This window comes from Hippocampus zosterae, chromosome 13 (assembly GCF_025434085.1).
Source record: "Hippocampus zosterae strain Florida chromosome 13, ASM2543408v3, whole genome shotgun sequence".
Lineage (NCBI taxonomy): Eukaryota > Metazoa > Chordata > Actinopteri > Syngnathiformes > Syngnathidae > Hippocampus > Hippocampus zosterae.
In genome coordinates, this window is record NC_067463.1 from 20,938,042 (window position 1) to 20,956,799 (window position 18,758).

General features: G+C 42.5%; 1 protein-coding gene across 3 annotated transcripts in view; it reads left to right on the forward strand.

Annotated features, from left to right (window-relative positions):
- The window catches only part of LOC127612906 (VPS10 domain-containing receptor SorCS1), an 81,630-nt gene extending 65,283 nt beyond the window's left edge, over positions 1-16,347 (forward strand). Inside the window, exons 18-27 of one of the 3 annotated variants that reach the window (XR_007966007.1) lie at positions 2,084-2,255; positions 2,735-2,921; positions 3,535-3,668; positions 4,836-4,962; positions 6,791-6,903; positions 8,704-8,832; positions 10,712-10,811; positions 13,922-14,027; positions 14,603-14,756; positions 15,349-16,347. Coding sequence is in view for 2 of the 3 variants with exons in the window: in XM_052083754.1 (XP_051939714.1) it covers positions 2,084-2,255; positions 2,735-2,921; positions 3,535-3,668; positions 4,836-4,962; positions 6,791-6,903; positions 8,704-8,832; positions 10,712-10,811; positions 13,922-14,027; positions 14,599-14,756; positions 15,349-15,410 (1,288 nt within the window). In the remaining variant the exon portion in view is untranslated. Of the gene's footprint in view, positions 1-2,083; positions 2,256-2,734; positions 2,922-3,534; positions 3,669-4,835; positions 4,963-6,790; positions 6,904-8,703; positions 8,833-10,711; positions 10,812-13,921; positions 14,028-14,598; positions 14,757-15,348 lie in introns of all 3 variants that reach the window. The other 2 variants (XM_052083755.1, XM_052083754.1) reach the window with 2 other exon arrangements.
- Positions 16,348-18,758: the final 2,411 nt, after the last annotated feature.

The following is an 18,758-nucleotide window of genomic DNA, read 5'->3' on the forward strand; positions in this document are numbered from 1 at the left end:
TGGGAGGCTGGCGGCTATTTGGTTCTGTCTCTTAAAGCCTGCTTTGTGACATTCTGGCTCCACGAGATACATTCAATCCTCCTTAGGGCCCTGGAGCCAAAGCCATCAAGCCTGGCCGCAAGAGAGTTATTCAGTGGCCAGGTTTCAGAGCCGTACAGGAGGACGGAGATGACTGAGGCATTGTAGAATCTGAGCTTTGTTGCCCGGCCGGGATATGTGCCGGTGGCGCCACAGCGGTCTCTCCACAAGGACTGCATGACTGAGGCTGCTTGGGCACGATGGCGGTCGACCTTTGTTTTGAGGTCTCCAAAATTGTGATGTACTGAAGCCGCGATAAATGAAGTGCGATATAGCGAGGAATCACTGTATACTTTAATGCAAAAGTGGAAAGTGTATGACCTTTATTGGCTTCCATCCAGTCCAGAGTCTACTCCGCCTCTCTCCCAGTCAAGCTGAGATAGGCTCCAGCACTCCATCCATTATCTGGATAGGGGGCAACAGCTTTAGCAGGGAAGCCCAGACTTCCCTCTCCCTAGCTACTTCTTCCAGCTCTCCCCGGGGGATCCCGAGTCGTTCCCAGGCAAGCTGGGTGACAGTCTCTCCAGCATGTCCTGGGTCTTCCTCGGGGTCTCCTCCCGGTGGGACATGACCGGAACACCTCACCGGGGAGGCGCTCAGGAGGCATCCGAATCAGATGCCCAAGCCACCTCATCTGGCTCCTCTCGATGTGGAGGAGAAGCGGCTCGACTCTGAGCCCCTCCCGGATGACTGAGCTTTTCACCTTATCTCTAAGGGAGAGCCCGGACACCCTGCGGAGAAAACTCATTTCAGCGGCTTGTATCCGGGATCTCGTTCTTTCGGTCACGATCCATAGCTCGTGACCATAGATGAGGGTTGGGACGTAGATCGACCGGTAAATTGAGAGCTTCGCCCTTTGGCTCAGCTCCTTCTTCACCACGACAGACCGATACAACGTCCGCAACGGCTCCAGCACTCCCCTCACCCTAATGAGTTTAGAAAATGGATTGATGGAAGGATGGATGGATGTTATGGATGAATTATTTCTGGGAGCCTTAGGAGGTTTATCATAGTTCAAGTTTTATCTGGGAGCATGTGAAGATTTTAATGTCATTTCAAACATGTAAGCAGTGTATTATTTCAATGTTCCATTTCGTCTTGGATGCCATTCACTTCATCCACGAGCGGCAGCTGGTCGTGAGCAAGCTCACCGATTATCATGGCAGCATAGCGATGATATTCCTCAGGCAAGATTTAGGGAGTCAACTGTGAATTTGGCAGCTGGAAGCTGGCAGCAGCATTTGAAGGCGCTTTATTGTCATTTCAGTTCAGAATTGTTGTTTGGATTTTCTGTTAAAGAAAATGTTATTCATTGTGACTCCTACTTTGGCGCGCTTGTATTTACAAAACACAGACTGTAAATATTCATTCATTCATTCATTCATCTTCCGAGCCGCTTGATCCTCACTAGGGTCGCGGGGGGTGCTGGAGCCTATCCAAGCTGTCTTTGGGCAGGAGGTGGGGGTACCTTGAACTGGTTGCCAGTCAATCGCAGGGCACACATAGACAAACAACCATTCATGCTCACACTCACACCTAGGGACAATTTAGAGTGTTCAATCAGCGTGCCACGCATGTTTTTGGAATGTGGGAGGAAACCGGAGCACCCGGAGAAAACCCACGCAGGCCCGGGGAGAACATGCAAACTCCACACAGGGAGGCCGGAGCTGGAATCGAACCCGGTACCTCTGCATTGTGAAGCCGACGTGCTAACCACTGGACTACCGGGCCGCCTCGTTTTGGAATTTATCTTTGATTATTTATTTACTAGCTTTTAACTGTAAACTGGGATGAATTTAGGCAAAATTTATTTTTAATCTACAATTAATCTTGTTTTATTTTGATGATTAACTGCATTTAAAAAAAAGGATACTTTCAATAATTCCTATTCACTTTCTCGATTTTGCTTCATGTCAGGATGACATGATTGTATGTTTAGGCTTGTGCTGTTGTATCATTAATACAGGCGTTTTGCTTTTTTTTTTTTTTTGCCCCCCAACACTAGCTACAGGAAGGTGGTCTCGAACAACTGTACAGATGGAGTCATTGTGGAGTACACAGCCAAGAGGCAGCAATGTCCCATGCAAGCCCCTAAAGGTCTCCACCTGGTCACCGGTGATGGTACACTGTCAGCTGTACTGGGCACGAATGTCACCTTTCTCATTTTTCTGGAACAGGTAACTACCTTTTCTCAACTTCATGGACTTAATAGCTAATGCCTTTGATGCAGTGCACTTCTTCACGATCGCAAACTACACTCATGATCATAAAGATGTTCCGAGAAAAGTTCCTGGATTGATATTTCAGATTTAAACTGCAAACTAAAACGTTTCCCCTTGAAAGGAATATTCCTCCTCCTCCTCCTCCTCCTCCTGGATATCGATGATGCCGGACATTGGAGTCCTCCTTATCTCCCTCACCCACTTATTTTTCTGTGCTTCATGTTTGATGCCATCTCCATGGCAATAAAACGATCTGTTTTAGTGTGCCGGGTAATGCATTTGACACAGATTTATACATCCACATTCATAACGATACATTGCTTACCCAACCATATGATCCCACACCTTTTCTTTGGATCTCTCACAATCAGGGTATAATGACAATGTTCTACACTGCCGACCAGACCTTCAGATGTCCTGTCTCTTCTTTTTAGGGTGACGCAGCACGAACAAGCATCACACTAGATTTCGGGGATGGTCACGCTCTGACATATTCCAATCTGAGCTCCATTGAGTATGGGATCAAACACATCTACAAAAATGCAGGCATCTATCGGGTGACTGCAGCAGGGAAAAATAGCCTCGGAACAGACACTGCAATTCTCTACCTACACATAACATGTGAGTTCTACATAGACTTCTATTTCTGTTTACAAATGTGTGTTTTTCGGGAGATCACAATATTCATCGAATTTCATGGTATTTTCTTTATTGATTGATTGATTGTCACAATCAGTGAAAATATGTCTCGACGGTATTTACAAACAGAGTCCAATGTGCCACATACTGTAGATCAGGGGTGTCAAACTCTTTTTTGTCAAGGGCCACAATGACGTGACCGTTTTCCTTGGAGGGCCGTTATGACTATGAAAACATTCAAAGAAGTCAAGAATAATGTTTGATTGAACGATTAGTTATAAGTTGATGTGATGAGTTGTTTGGTAACAAGAAAATGCTTACAATATATCTTTTATTTATTACATATGAGAAGTTGAAATTCTGGTCCAGATTTTAAGTGGTAGAAGGTGACATTTGATTAACTTTTGCGGGCCACCTAAAATGATGTGGCAGGCCAGATCTGCCCCCCCGGGCCTTGAGTTTGACACCTGTGCTGTAGATACACCACAGGCCAGGGATGCTACTTATATCATAAATAAAACATACACAATACATTTCTCAGAGCATCGATGCATCTTCCTTCTATTTATGTAAAAGTATCTGTGTTCCCGAGTAGGTCGGCTGGAATCCATCCATCTCTCTGCACCCTTTGTGGCTGTGAAGAATAAGGAGGTGAACCTGACGGCAATTCTGCGGCCGAGCCTAGTGGGAACCGTTACCTATATCTGGTGGATAGGAAATAGCACAGAGGTAGTGAATATATACAGTGCACTTAAATGTTTGTGCCGAATCCTCTGTTTGTAGATAATATTTTACAGCAAAAAGGTTCTTAAAATTACGTCTTTTGAGCACATTTTGCCAATGAAGCCCTTCATTTCTGAAAAAAACACATAGTTGGTTTTGTCTGAAATAACCCTTCCGAAAAAAAAATCAACGGCTGGTCATAATGCTGAAGGGTATGTGTAAACAGTGTATGTACATGGTGTGTTTTGGTGTCACTGGGCACTTGGCTTACGGACCCGTCCAAGCACAGCCCAAAAAGTTCAATGTGTTTCCCCTTTCCCATGAGCTCACCAGCTATGGGAGGGGCCAAGGGGTTGGGCGCACTGTCAGGTGGGTAGTGGCCGAAAGCAGGGACCGAAGGTGAACCTTATACTCCGAAGCAATTTATAGTGTGGTAATTAATATACAGTAGGGCGGCCCGGTAGTCCAGTGGTTAGCACGTCGGCTTCACAGTGCAGAGGTACCGGGTTCGATTCCAGCTCCGGCCTCCCTGTGTGGAGTTTGCATGTTCTCCCCGGGCCTGCGTGGGTTTTCTCCGGGTGCTCCAGTTTCCTCCCACATTCCAAACACATGCGTGGCAAATTAATGGAACACTCTAAATTGTCAGTAGGTTTAAGTTTGAGCCCGGATGGTTGTTTGTCTCTGCACGCCCTGCAATTGGCTGGCAACCGGTTCAGGGTGTCCCCCACCTACTGCCTGAAGACAGCTGGGATAGGCTCCAGCACCCCCCGCGACCCTAGTGAGGATCAAGCGGCTCGGAAGATGAATGAATGAATGAATGAATGAATGAATGAATGAATGAATGAATGAATGAATGAATGAAAGTTTCATAGGCCATAGGTCACAGTAATGGCGGGGAAAGGTTTTGAAGTATTTTTTCCGTCATTAACATAAACAGGAAGGCGCGTAAAAATATATATCGACATAGATGACAGGAAGGAGTTGCTGGTACCCTGATACATTATTCTACGCAGTGTGTTTGTGTGTGTGTTTGAGAGCTAAGGTGTATATGTAATGGAAATAACAGCGGTGTGAGACGTGAACCAGCTGTTTCTAAGTTCCCCTCATGGGAGCCCTGAGATTCTGACTCTTTCTCAACTCTCCTCCTCTCTCTCCCTGCCTTTATTTTCCCAGCAGCCCATAATCACTCTTGAGGCAAGTGTGACATGTACATTTTCCCAGGAAGGCATCAGCACAGTCACCGTGCAGGTGTCAGCAGGGGATACTATTCTGCAGGAGGAAAAGGCCATCTCCGTCCATGGTGAGCCAACTTTGTAACTGCTTCTGAGATTCTGTCCTTGTAAGAAACATCTCATTAAACATGAAACAAAAATGCCATGCTAGCCTGTAATGGCTGCTGTGATCATCATTATTATTACTTTTATGTGTATGATGAGCTCTCTCTTGCTCTCTCTCTTTATACATATATATATACCTGTATATATACAGTATATATCAGAGCTGTCAGTTTAGCGCGTTTTTATTGGCATTAATTTAAATGAATTTTAACGGGATTACATTTTTTCTCGCGAGATTAACGCGGCACATGTCACAAGCGGGTGTTACGGTGCTCTATAAATACACCAGAAACAAAGCAACAAACGCGCTGCCAAAGTCCACGCCCATGTCTGTTTTGCCAGCCATGGCAGCTCGAGACACCGAAAACGGATACTTAAAGACTTTATGAATGGAAATTTTACTTTTAAAAAGTTGCCAAATTGCTCCACTGACAAGACCAGTTACTTGTATTTTACAGGTATACGATGTATATCACTGACGCGATTGTTACTTGTTTGGAACTATTTTGTGTGGAAGGTTACAGCGTTCTGTGTACATATAAATAGAGCGGGTGGCGCTTCTCTGTGTTCGTCTGACAGTGACAGTGCGCTGCTGTGGTAGCGACCTAGCGAAAATCAAACGTCTCCAGTGTTGCCATCGAACCAAGTGTAGTCATCCGAAATGAGGTCTACACAAAAACCGTAGAGAGACTTCCGTGCAAGAAGGACCAACATAATCAACATAGCCTGACTGAGTTAGGGGGAGTGAAACCCCCCTCTTTCAGAATGGTTTGCCCCAGCAGCACGGGGGAAGTGCTTGCGCTTGTTTGTACGGCCGACAGTTTTGAATACAGCGGCACATAACGAACACTGGTGTCCGGGGTCTCGTTATTCTCCAACAAACATACAGAAACAGACTGCTGTGTTCAAAGCAAACATGAGAAAAACGAAGTATGCAACCATGGTTTAAATCAACTATAGGCTGAGTACTAGTTTACCTTAGATGTGCACTTTATAATGTTATATTGCTCTGTTTTGATTTCATTTTTTAAAAAGCTGCTAAAGCAGCTGTTGTGTGACAGAATACTTTTTTTCACTGTTGTTGATGGACAGAAATATTGTGTGAGAGATTATGTGTGAACAAAATGTTCACACATCGAAAAATGTTCATTCTTTGTATTTCAGCAAATATTAGCATTTGGCACAAAGAAAACTGATTCATGATTCCAAGTTGATGAGAGCATTAAAATGGGGGAAAAATAGGACAAAAAATGTAAAAGGAAATTCTGAAACGATAAAAAATGTGTGAGTAATCACAATTAATTTTTTAGTCCATTTGAGTTAATTATGACAGTTGCATTTTTAATTAGATTAAACATTTTAATCGTTTGACAGCTGTAGTATATATATATATATATATATATATATATATATATATATATATATATATATATATATATATATATATATATATATATATATATATTAGAGCTGCCTCTGTCTTTCTGAATTGTGCCACTCCTCTGGGGGTCCATATTTACTTCCATAAACAGTATCCCATACATTTTTCGATTTTTTTGTAGATGTGACATGACTTGTACGATTTTACAAAAGATCCGAATCGGGCATCATACCATGCAGTGTGGAAGCAGCTGTAGAAAATTACCTGGATATTAAATGACCTCCAAACTCTCTCGGTTGCGTTAAGCTTAAACACAACCAGACAAACTAGAATTAGATGTCGAACAATAGAATCTCAAAGATGGCCTCTAATGACAAGCTAAAAGTGAACATAATTTCCTTTTCATACAGAATATTTCCAGTCTCATCTGCTGGCCTTTTCTTCAAACTTGGACGACCACAACCCTGATGTTTCAGAATGGAGGCGGGATGTGAGCCGAGTCATTAAGAATTCGCTTATCCAGGTAAAAATGAGTAGCTCCTATCGTGGAAAATGCTTCTTTTTTTTTTTTTTAATACTGTCAGCTTGACTGAAGGCCAGTCTGCAATTGCAGCATGACCTCGCTGACACTTGCAAAGTGAATCTGACTTTCATGATGATGGATCACAAGACAGAGAGGGCAGGGGAAACGTATAGTTTCAGATCATTTGGATTGCAAGGCTCTTGCCCACGCCAGTGTGCAGTGCCACACAAGTTTGCGGAAGTTGCGGCAATGGAAGCCTTAATGTCAAATGTGAGCCTACCCCAAAGGGGCAGTTTCAGGTCAATGCTTTTTGCAGCTTGTCAAGCGAGAGGCATAGTTCAAACATAGAAGGCATGTAAGTACAAAGTTTGCCTTATTAATTGGCTGCTTGATGCAACTTCCTGCAAATCTGCAATACATTTGCATCATATTTTCCTTTGACAAAATTCCACTTTGAACCCATAAAATACACACCGCGTATCCTTCTACCAGCAGCTATGTCCGTTTATTTCTTATTAACGTCCGGCAGAATCCCCATGAACGTCTAAGATCAAAAATATAACAAGATGAAAACAAAAATCTTTAACTTGCACAACAGCAAAAATATTATTTGCAGCACAAGCACAAGAATGAGTCGACGTACTGAGTAAATTTCAATGCAACATTTTGCAAAAGCAATAAGGCTAAGCTTGCAATAAACTCTTTATTGAGAGCACAGGAAAGGTTAATGTTGGCCATAACCACGGCAAGACAACAACGCTAACCGGTTCATAGCTTATAACACCCATTCCACTCCTCTCCTCACTCCTGTCATCCAACATCTTCACACTCCTGTTGCCTTCACAGCCTCTCCGGACCAGAGGAAATAACAGAGCTTGTGCACCGTATACCACGGTTGCCACAATGTAAAACACATTGGATCTTAGCTACACAATTGGCAATATCTAAATGACACCGGGGTGTGAAATTATAAAACGTTCGCATTTCCAGTTCATGTATACATGAGATATCGACAATATATCGGCAGCAGATGTACTTCCTGAGGCTGCTGAGGAAGCATGGCCTGCCACAGGAGGTGCTACGACAGTTCTACACGGCAGTCATCGAATCAATCCTGTGTTCTTCCATCACGGTTTGGTTTGGGGCCGCCACAAAAAAGGACAAAATCCGACCGACTTCAACGGACAGTTAGGACGGCAGAAAAAATCGTTGGCACCGCCCTACCCACTCTTGAGGACTTGCACAGTGCAAGAATCAAGACAAGGGCACGGAAAATCCTCCTGGATCCCCCGCACCCTGCCCACCACCTTTTCCAGCCACTCCCCTCAGACAGACGCTACAGATCCATGCGCACTAAATCCAGTAGACACTTAAACAGCTTCTTCCCTCTAGCCATTAACTCCTTAAACAGTCACTGACGTAGTCACTCTTCTTGTACTACAAAATGGTACTACAAATCTACTGGTTACTCTAAAATGGTTCAATGATTTTGTTGTTTACGATGATACTAATGCAGCGTGTTATACTGGAGACAAATTCCCTGTGTGTTCTACATACTTGGCCAATAAAGATGATTCTGATTCTGATTCTGATTCTGATATGAAGCAAGTATGATTTCATAAAATCAATAGAAAATGATTGAACGGCTTTTCGAAAATCAAATTCCGGGTGCATGTACAGTTCCCTCCTTCAGTAGATCAACATTTAAAACACACCAAAACATTGGACACATACATTTTAGCTAGTGTAATTATGCCGATCAACGTACCCTCAATTTTTCTCCAATATGTTCCCCACCAGGCCACGGGTGTGAATGGGGATCATCTACTCGTCACTGTCCTCCCAGGTTTGCCGACAACAGCAGAGTTTTTCCTCCTGCAACCGCAAATTGAAGGAGAATACAAGAAGAAATATGCTTATTTAAATCAGGTAAGAATGTTGGTTTAGAAATTCTACTTCCTTGACTGTCTCCAAATCGGCCCTTCTTATTCCTACCTTTTGACAGCATTTGTATTGGCAGGTTGATTTCAGCATGTTATCCACGAGGAGATAATTTTCATTCATACTGTTTCAGCCTGATCAACTCAAGATATTGAATCCTGAAAAATAATAACCAAAAAGTGACTTCAGTCTTCTTCCAGTAGATGTCAGTATTTGCACATTAGTGCATGACCATCGTTGAAGAATTGCTTCATTATACTCATCGAAATATAAACCTGAGAGATATCAGAAAACTATCAGGGCGAATGATCTTGAAACTCTCCTGTGGCTCATCAAGCAGGGATATAGATATTGTCCGGAATGATGGATAAATCACTGAATCACTCCTGGCTAAAGGTGGACTAAGAGAAGCTTTGACTTTCTTATTCAAATAACTGATTGTAATCTTTTTTGATCTGCTCTCTGTGGGAAAGGTTCCATGAGAGTGAGTGAAATATGAAATTGCAAAGGAAATCAATTTGGTTCACTTGCATGTGGTTAACCGCATGGAAAAGGTCTGTTTTTTTCCCCCTACTATCCAGCAATAAATCTGTATTCAAGGTCGTAATCGTAAAGGGACTGTGCATATTAAAATTTATAGTTAGATTTACGAACTTTGTCAGGTACTAGGACCATAAAGTAACTTAATTTAATATACAAAGAAGCATAAATGACTACACGAGTTACTCTAAGTTGCAGTAGTCCACTCTGTGTTTGTTTCGAATGTCCAAAAATCATCCAATGAAGAAAGAAAATCGTTTTGGGGGATCATAATCACCTTAGCTTTACTGTCAGGAGTTTTGTGTGCGTGTATTGATGTGAGCATTGGAATATCCTGTTTAGAGTTACAATAAGTAGTTTAACATTGGGTTGTGCTCATCTATCTTTGCATCAACATTAGGTAGTGTGCCCATTGAAGGCAATGCTGATTAATCAAGTAAGGTTGCCAAGTCATTCGCATTCAGACTTTCACCTGAAAACCGAGGAGTTGCTGCAAGGGACTGAAATTCCTGTGGGACACAACATAATTGAGATGAATCCTAAACCGTTAACTGTATAGTCAGAACAATTAATTATGCCCCTTAATTCAGGATGCTTCACAGCAGGAGTATCTCAGGCATTTTGGACCATTTATTTTTTGCCTACAAACCTTTTAACAGGGTCACAGACACATAACAGCAAGCGGGCTGGCGGGGGCTGTGCCAGTTCACGAACATGCTTATGCCCCCAGACCTGCATTTGAGGCATATATTTCTAAAAATGAGCTATTTTTGTGGTGTGAAATACTAATGTTGAGTTGCTTATCACAAAGACATGATATTTAAAGAAACGGTGGTGCTCAGTCTTATGTGCAACAGCCAATCAGGGCCTGACTGAACATAATGTTAGGTACGCACTACGCAGGTTTATGCGCGACAAGTACGTCAATGTTTGCATGGGAGAGTCCTGCGCATCTTTCAAAGTGAATCTGGATTTATTTTTTTTTTGGGTGGGCGGCATGATGTTCTGTTGCAAGACGTGTCTGTGGCTCCACGAAAGACGTAAAACTTGGGTGATCATTCTAATATTTCAGAGGCTGATGTGAGCAAAAGTATAAATGTCAACATGTATTTTGGTGACTCTTTTTCTTTCTTGCTTTTTTTTTTAAGCAAATAAACGTGATACTGATACATGCATTTTAGGTGATTTGGTGTTTTTCACAAACTCACAAAGCGGGCAGTCCCACTGAAACATTTTAAGCACCCAAAAGTTTTTTCTGCTGAAGAAGAAAAAAACAGAAGACATAAAATCAAACATATAACCGCAGTTTCATTCTTTGTACCAACAGTTGTTTGAGATGATGCTGAGTGCCTTGAATCAAAATCTGGTTCAGTTCACCCTGCGACCTGGGGTCCAGGTCACAGTCTACGCAGCACACCTATCAGCAGGTAATTACACAGCCAGTGGTGTAAAACTATTTTGTGCTGCCTTTTTCAAGTCACTGTTGAGCAATTTAATAGTCAGCATACAGAAAGTATTTGGAAATTTATCTGATCTACACAGCGGATATGCACAGTATTATGTGCTGTACATGCTGTCCTCATTACTGAATAATGCCAACGCTGTGTGTGATTGGCTTACACCATTTAGCAACACGATAAAGTTTGAGAGTAAGAATTGTTGCAAGTATGTGTGCCTCTCTGCTAAATGGGATGCTGCTACTGTCCCGACCAAAAAAAGCAAATGCCCTGCAATAAATGTAACCACTGTATACTTGTACTGTAATTACCGTAAACTCCTTTAAATATCACTCACCTGTTTATGATACGCCCCCTTCAAATCACCCTCAAAAGCAATTTTATTTCTCTGTACTTGTGTACGATTTGCTGGTACCCTTAGAAATGCTGCGGAAAATGATCAAATTTACGTAATTGGTTAAAAAATATCATTTATATATAATGAATGGATGGATAGATAGATGGATGGATGGAGGAAAACCAAATTATGGAGCTTTGTCTGTCATTGCCAGCCGATTATAGGGATAGACAGAGCAAATAAATAATTTTCTATTAAATGGCAGTCAGTGTGTAACTGACATGCATTGAACATGGGCTCATCTCATCATCATCATCATCACGGTCTCCTGCTTATCTGAGATCAGGTCGCGGTGGCATTAGCTTTAGCAGGGAAGGCCATTTTTCCTTCTCCCGACTTTGTCCACTTTGTCTTGCTTGTCCTGGGAGATCCTGAGTCCTTCCCAAGCGAGCTGGTAGACAGTCTCTCCAGCATGTCCTGGTTTGTCTTCTGGGCCTCGTCCCAGTGGGACATGCCTATAACACTTCACTAGGGAGCCATCTAGGAGGCATTCTAATAACATACCCAGGCCATCTCATCTGGATCCTCTCAACGTGGAACAGCCCGTACTAGGGTGTTCAATACCCAATACTCCTGGAGCACCCCGCACAATATACCCTGGGGTATCCGGTCAAAGTCTACAAAACGCATGCAGACTGGTTGGGTAGGTGAACTCCCCGGCCCACCTTCTTAAAATAACCCTGGTCTGTCAGCCCTGAGACACTGTCTCCAATGTCCATGCGCTGTTTTAGAGGGATGTCAACAAGCCCCACAACATCAAGAGCCTTTAGGAAATCCGGATGGATCTCAACTGCCACTGGGGCTTTGTCACCGAGGAGCTTTTTGACCACCTCAAGGACTTTAGCCCCAGAGATAGGAGAAATCGCCTCTAAGTGCACAGATTCTGCTTCCTCAATACAATACATCTTTATTTTTTAGTGCTTTTACTACAGCTGCAGCTGTAACAAAGTGCTTTATAGGACAGTTAAAAAATAATAATCATACATAATAATAATAATAATGATTATAACAACACAACATAAGACACGGACAGTCATGCAATCTTAACCACTTTTACTGTGTACACTTGGTTATTTGAAGCAGTTATAGATGAAATAGGATAATCAATGTGTCCTTTCATCCGGGAGATCGGAGACATCATGTCCAAAATGTGCACACACCTGCTCCAAGCTAAGTTTGAAAAGAAACAAGAAGCTGTAGCGTCCATTAACAAAAAACAAAACAAAAACAAATAAATATAGATTCACTTCTCCTGTCCCATGTAAATCCGCCTCAATTCCGAGCGGCAACTCTCAGTTCTTAATATGTACAACAAATGTTGTGGCCAAAACACTGAAAACAGTTCATATCGGTTCTACATGAAGGACAACAAACATCATAGGACAAAACAAAAGACAACCAACTCTTGCAGACGTCTGCCATCTTGGAGTCTTCGATGTATTCTCCCCACCATCTCACAGTGTCTCGATTCGAGATCAGCCATGCCCCATTTACACTATTTCAACCCGAAGCCCTCAGAAGCGTTTTCTCTCACACAGCATCATTCGTTCTGCATGTAATTCATCAGGTATGTTTGTTTTTGCTGCTGTAAATTAGGGTTGGGTTTTTTTTTTGCAAATGTAAATCTTAATTGATGAATACAAAACTTTGAATATCATTCATTCATTCATTCATCTTCCTAACCGCTTGATACTCACTAGGGTCGCGGGGGGTGCCGGAGCCTATCCCAGCTGTCTTCGGGCAGTAGGCGGGGGACACCCTGAATCGGTTGCCAGCCAATCGCAGGGCACACAGAGACGAACAACCATTCCCACTCACACTCACACCTAGGGACAATTTAGAGTGTCCAATCAGCCTGCCGTGCATATTTTTGGAATGTGGGAGGAAACCGGAGCACCCGGAGAAAACCCACGCAGGCCCGGGGAGAACATGCAAACTCCACACAGGGAAGCCGGAGCTGGAATTGAACCCGGTACCTCTGCACTGTGAAGCCGACGTGCTAACCACTGGACTACCGGGCCGCCCACTTTGAATATCCTAAATACAAAATAGTACCTTCAAACTAGAACCATAAATTAAAAAAACAAGAACAAAAAAAAAAAAATTAATTCACAAAAAATGAAACTGTCTGGGTTCTTTATTTTATTTATTTATTTTTTTTGCATTTAAACTCAATTGTTTATAGCAGGGCTGTAAATGCTTTGCTTGGCAGTCCATTTTCCATTCCTACAGCTTCAGCAATACAGCATGCCCATCAGTCACTGCTGTGCACATAATAGAGTGCCACTTTATGGCAAAGTTTGTTTTTGGAATGGAACCCCTGCCAAAGAAAGACAACCATCCTTGCCCAGTGGAGCTGCTGTGCGGGCTGGTCATCTGGAGAGGGCGCGGTGGCTTGCCAAAATACTCTCAGCTCAGTGTGCTCACAGCGTGTGTTTTGGGGCACTTGGAGCAGCTTAATAGCATTTCAATTTAGTTCAAAGAGAATGTTTTAATTCATGGACAAGAAAATTAAGTTATGTGCTTGGTCACGGAATAACTTTTAAATCAAACTACCACCTAAGATTACAGTATATTTGGTATGCTAACATTTAGTTTCGCTAGGTTGTTAGCCAAACTAACTTGAAGTTGTTTTTGAAGCGACATTTACGATGCTTACTTCCGTCTTCCGTTTTCTCCGCAGCACCGCTAGTGGACAGCAGCGGGAACCACAACACCCCTGCCATGTTGATGTTGCTGTCAGTTGCGATTGTGGGTTTAGCTGTTTTTGTCATCTATAAATTCAAGAGGTAAAATATTCCCGAAATGCTATGAGTATGAGGACACTAAAATGGAAGCAAGTGAAAGTTTTTGTAGCTTGTAGGTGGGGAACTTGATAGCTTTGTCAACAAAAGCACCATGCTAGGTTCCATTTTGTTTTGATAGCCGCCATTCTGCAAAATTTGACGGAGGCGAGTCATCTTTTCCCCTCACACGTATTTTCAAACAACTTGGAAGTCTTTTGTTTGGTCTAAATGTCAGTCCGTCATCATAGTTTATCGATAGTAAGCCCTTTTAATGTCGGCAGTTGACCTTTCTCAAATGTTAAATGTCTGCTCACCAATGTGGTGTGTTGCACAGTAATAGGGCAGGAGGTATCATGACGATTCAGACAATCAAAAGTAAAGAGCAAAACCTTATCACCTGTACTTGTAATTGCTGAGACATGACACGCATTTCAGAAATAAATGCTTTGTAGCTGCTGTGCAAATAGGAGAGCAGTACAAGTGAGGTGAAGACACTTGAAGTGGCCCCCGCTCTTGTTAATTCAGTTAGGCTACACCCTTCATCCATTTGCCTCAATGTAAATCTTTTCTCAAGGAAGATCCCAGGCCTCAACGTCTATGCACAGATGCAGAACGAAAAGGAACAAGAAATGATTAGTCCGGCTAATCCAACAGAGGCCACGGCAAGCTCCCAGCGGGACGTGGTTCATTCTTTGGAGACTTTGGACACAGCTTTTAACTCACGGCTCATTGGTAAACATGGTGTTGATGATATATACCAGGGGTGTCCAAACTTTTTGCCAAGGGGGCCAGATTTTATGTGGTAAAATGTCGGGGGGCCGACCTTGGCTGACATTCTTTACATTGAACAACAATATTGTTCAACAAATTTTAGTAAGCCAGTCTGTTTCACATTTCCATTTTGATTTTAATTTCAACAATCTTAAGAATTTCTTTTGGTTCATTTGAAACAGGAATTTGAAATATGACATATCAGTCAATATAAACACGGAGTGATGTGATGCCCTCTAGTGTCTAAATGCTATTACTCATTTAGTGAATGCTATTACTCATTTAGCCACTAGAGGGAAGCAGTACTCTATGAAACATCACTCCCCAGTCTACGAGACCTCAGTCAATGCAACACGTGTTCCATTGCGCCCAACCTGCGGGCCAGACGGCACTGATTTTATGACAGGGGCCGAGGGCCGGATGAAATTCCACCGCGGGCCGGATTTGGCCCGCGGGCCGGACTTTGGACATGCCTGATATATACAGTACTACCAAATCATCATGTTTGAATTTTCATGAAAAATTCACATTATTTCTGCTTTGTTTCCTCTAGGATGTAATAAGCCTCATGCTCATGTACAATTCTCCACAGAACTCCCCACGTACGTCGTCTAAACTGTGAAATGGAACACCAATACTGCTGCATCATATATTTGCTTTCGGCAATTTCGTACTCTGTGTTTTTCAGCTTTACACCTGTGCATGTTGGACCTTTCTGACACATAGTGTGTTTCGTTTTCTTTTAACATATATTCAATAAATTCTATTTTTATGACATTGTGGTTTATACAAGACATCCCAGCAATTCAATGACAGCATGACCAAGAAGGGTGACAAATGTCACAAGAGGTAATGTTTTGGTTTTTTCCTACCTGAGAACACTGTTTATATGCTATGCGAAACAAAGAGCGGCGGTGAATTATTTATTCATAGGAATATACATTTGTTCTTGAAGTGGATTTGAACTGATTTGTAAATCATGTCAATCTTTGTTAATATTGTACAGTATGTATTTGAATAACATGTGTTACATCAAACAAGAAAATTGTTTTTCTTTTGAATAAGCTACAGCAAGGGTGTCAAACTAATTTCACATTGTGGGCCCCATACGGCCTCGGTAGATGTCAAGTGGGCCGGACCATTAAAATTCTACCATACTCTGCTATAAATAACCAAAATAATGTATTTCCTTTGTTTTGGTCGAAACAAGCACAAGAACATTAGGACATTAATTTAATGAACATCTCTTTTACAAAACATTTCATAAAGCACCTTAGATTTCCTTAGACAAATGTGAAATTACTTTGATCATTCACAAATATGCATTGCAACTGATCCCAGCGGTTGTACAAGGGCACAAAACTTTAACAAGTAATTAGTAATGAAAACTATAGTAATGTACTTTAAGATTAAATGAGATTTATAAATAGAGACATTTTTAAATAATTTACACATGGGCATATAAAATCTAAATTGAGTCCCTGCTTACACCTTACAAACTAAGGAGAGTGCTATGAAAAGTGTAAAGAATAAAGTATTTACAAGTCCTTGACAGCGTCTGCTGTGTCGGGTCTGTCTCAGTGACATTCTGAAACTGCGGTTGTCTTCTTCTCTGATCAAAACAATGTTGGCTTCAACAATTAAATGTATGAAATATGCATTTGACTCTGATACATTTCTGTTGAACATGTTATTACAAGGCGGCCCGGTAGTCCAGTGGTTAGCACGTGGGCTTCACAGTGCAGAGGTACCGGGTTCGATTCCAGCTCCGGCCTTCCTGTGTGGAGTTTGCATGTTCTCCCCGGGCCTGCGTGGGTTTTCTCCGGGTGCTCCGGTTTCCAAAAACATGCGTGGCAGGCTGATTGAACGCTCTAAATTGTCCCTAGGTGTGAGTGTGAGTGTGAATGGTCGTTCGTCTCTGTGTGCCCTGCGATTGGCTGGCAACCGATTCAGGGTGTCCCCCGCCTGCTGCCCAGAGACAGCTGGGATAGGCTCCAGCACCCCCCGCGACCCTAGTGAGGATCAAGCGGCTCGGTAGATGAATGAATGAATGTTATTACAAAAGCTTCTAAAACATAAAATCCAAAGGAATGTTACATTGATGTAATGTTTTAATTTCAAAAAACCAAACGGAAGAATAGTCCTGGCTGTACTGATGCGGTAGGAAGACCAGGAGGAGAAGGGCATGAAAATGAGATGAATCAGGAAGTCTTTATCTGCTCACCAGCTGTGTGTGTGTGCGGACACACACACACACACACACACACACACACACTCAATTTACCTGTGACCTTGAATCGGATGGATTATTTGGACATTTGAACACATGAGCCTTGAGCAAATGACCAGGATGTTTTATCATCACCCTCTGAGGGTACTCGTAGTTATTTGATTTTAGAAACATTAAATTATTGGATACAACAACAATGGATGCAACAGTGAAAATCATCGGTTGTATACTGTTGTCATTAATGTGGAATGACTTCAAGTGACAATACATTTTATTACAATTCTACGAGTATTTTAAATGTGTTTTTCATGAATCTGGCATTTTTACCTCTATTTTTGTAGATGGCGCGTGCAGAAATGTTGCCGTATCATATTTGTGTTGGCGCAAGGCATGCTGCACCTGGTAGCCAAGTTGGCTAAACACTGCACCGTGCTGGGCATTCCAGCACAGTGAGGGTGTGTCCTTCAAAATGCATAGAGTGACAATTTGGTGGCAGAAAGTGAAACGTGTGCTAAGGGGCTCCAGTACAAACAAAATATTTCTTCCCGTCAGTGGTCTTCTCTTCCCTTAGTGTAACTGTCTTATAATTTGTGTAAAATACATTAAGAAAAAAAAAAACAATTAAACAGTCTCTGTTGCTTTTTAAAAGAGAAGCCATACTTTGCAGAACAACTGTTTTTTTTTTCTAATGTGTTTTTGGAAACAACTCCAGCGAGCTGCTCCATATTTCTGCGAATGCATGTGCTATCTGTGTGTGTGTGTGCTGGTGGGTGGGCGAATCCAAGCTGGCGGCTTGAGTGCTTGTTTGTGCTACTAAGTCATACGGCAGATGGCATCATATAAGATGGGAGAGGAGAGAGGGAGTTAGGTTGCAGGAGCAAACTGTCTAGACAGAAGCAGCAACCTGGCTGTTGCCCGTTTGACAAAATGGCAGCGGTCCATACAAGAGTGAACCTGAAACTAGTGAATTGATTTTATTGTGCTAATATCGATCAGATATTGATACTTGCGATCAATAATATTAGGGCCCGACCGAGTGATCAGTTGGCCCATTAAATCACCCGATTCTGGATCAGATGGTTCAGTGTTTATTTTTTTAACACACGGCGATCTGTTAAATGTAACGTCGTTCTGTAGGTGCAATAGATTAATTGCTTTTTCATTTATTTCAACAGGTAACATTACCTCAGTTTCCAAATGTTTTGTTTTGAAAATGGGGTCATTGCACGAATGAAATTTGTAACCTAAGCTTCCACTGTAGTAACTAACTTAAAATATTCATTCATTCATCTTCTGAACCGCTTCATCCTCACTAGGGTCGCCGGGGGTGCTGGAGCCTATCCCAGCTGTCTTCGGGCAGTAGGCGGGGGACACCCTGAATCGGTTGCCAGCCAATCGCAGGGCACACAGAAACGAACAACCATCCACGTTCACACTCACACCTAGGGACAATTTAGAGTGTTCAATCAGCCTGCCATGCATATTTTTGGAATGTGGGAGGAAACCGGAGCACCCGGAGAAAACCCACGCAGACCCGGGGAGAACATGCAAACTCCACACAGGGAGTCCAGAGCTGGAATTGAACCCGGTAGCTCTGCACTGTGAAGTCGACGTGCAGCCACTGGACTACCGGGCCGCCCTAACTTGAAATATCATTCATTCATTCATTCATCTTCCGAGGCGCTTGATCCTCACTGGTGGCGGGCGGGGTGCCGGAGCCTATCTCAGCTGTC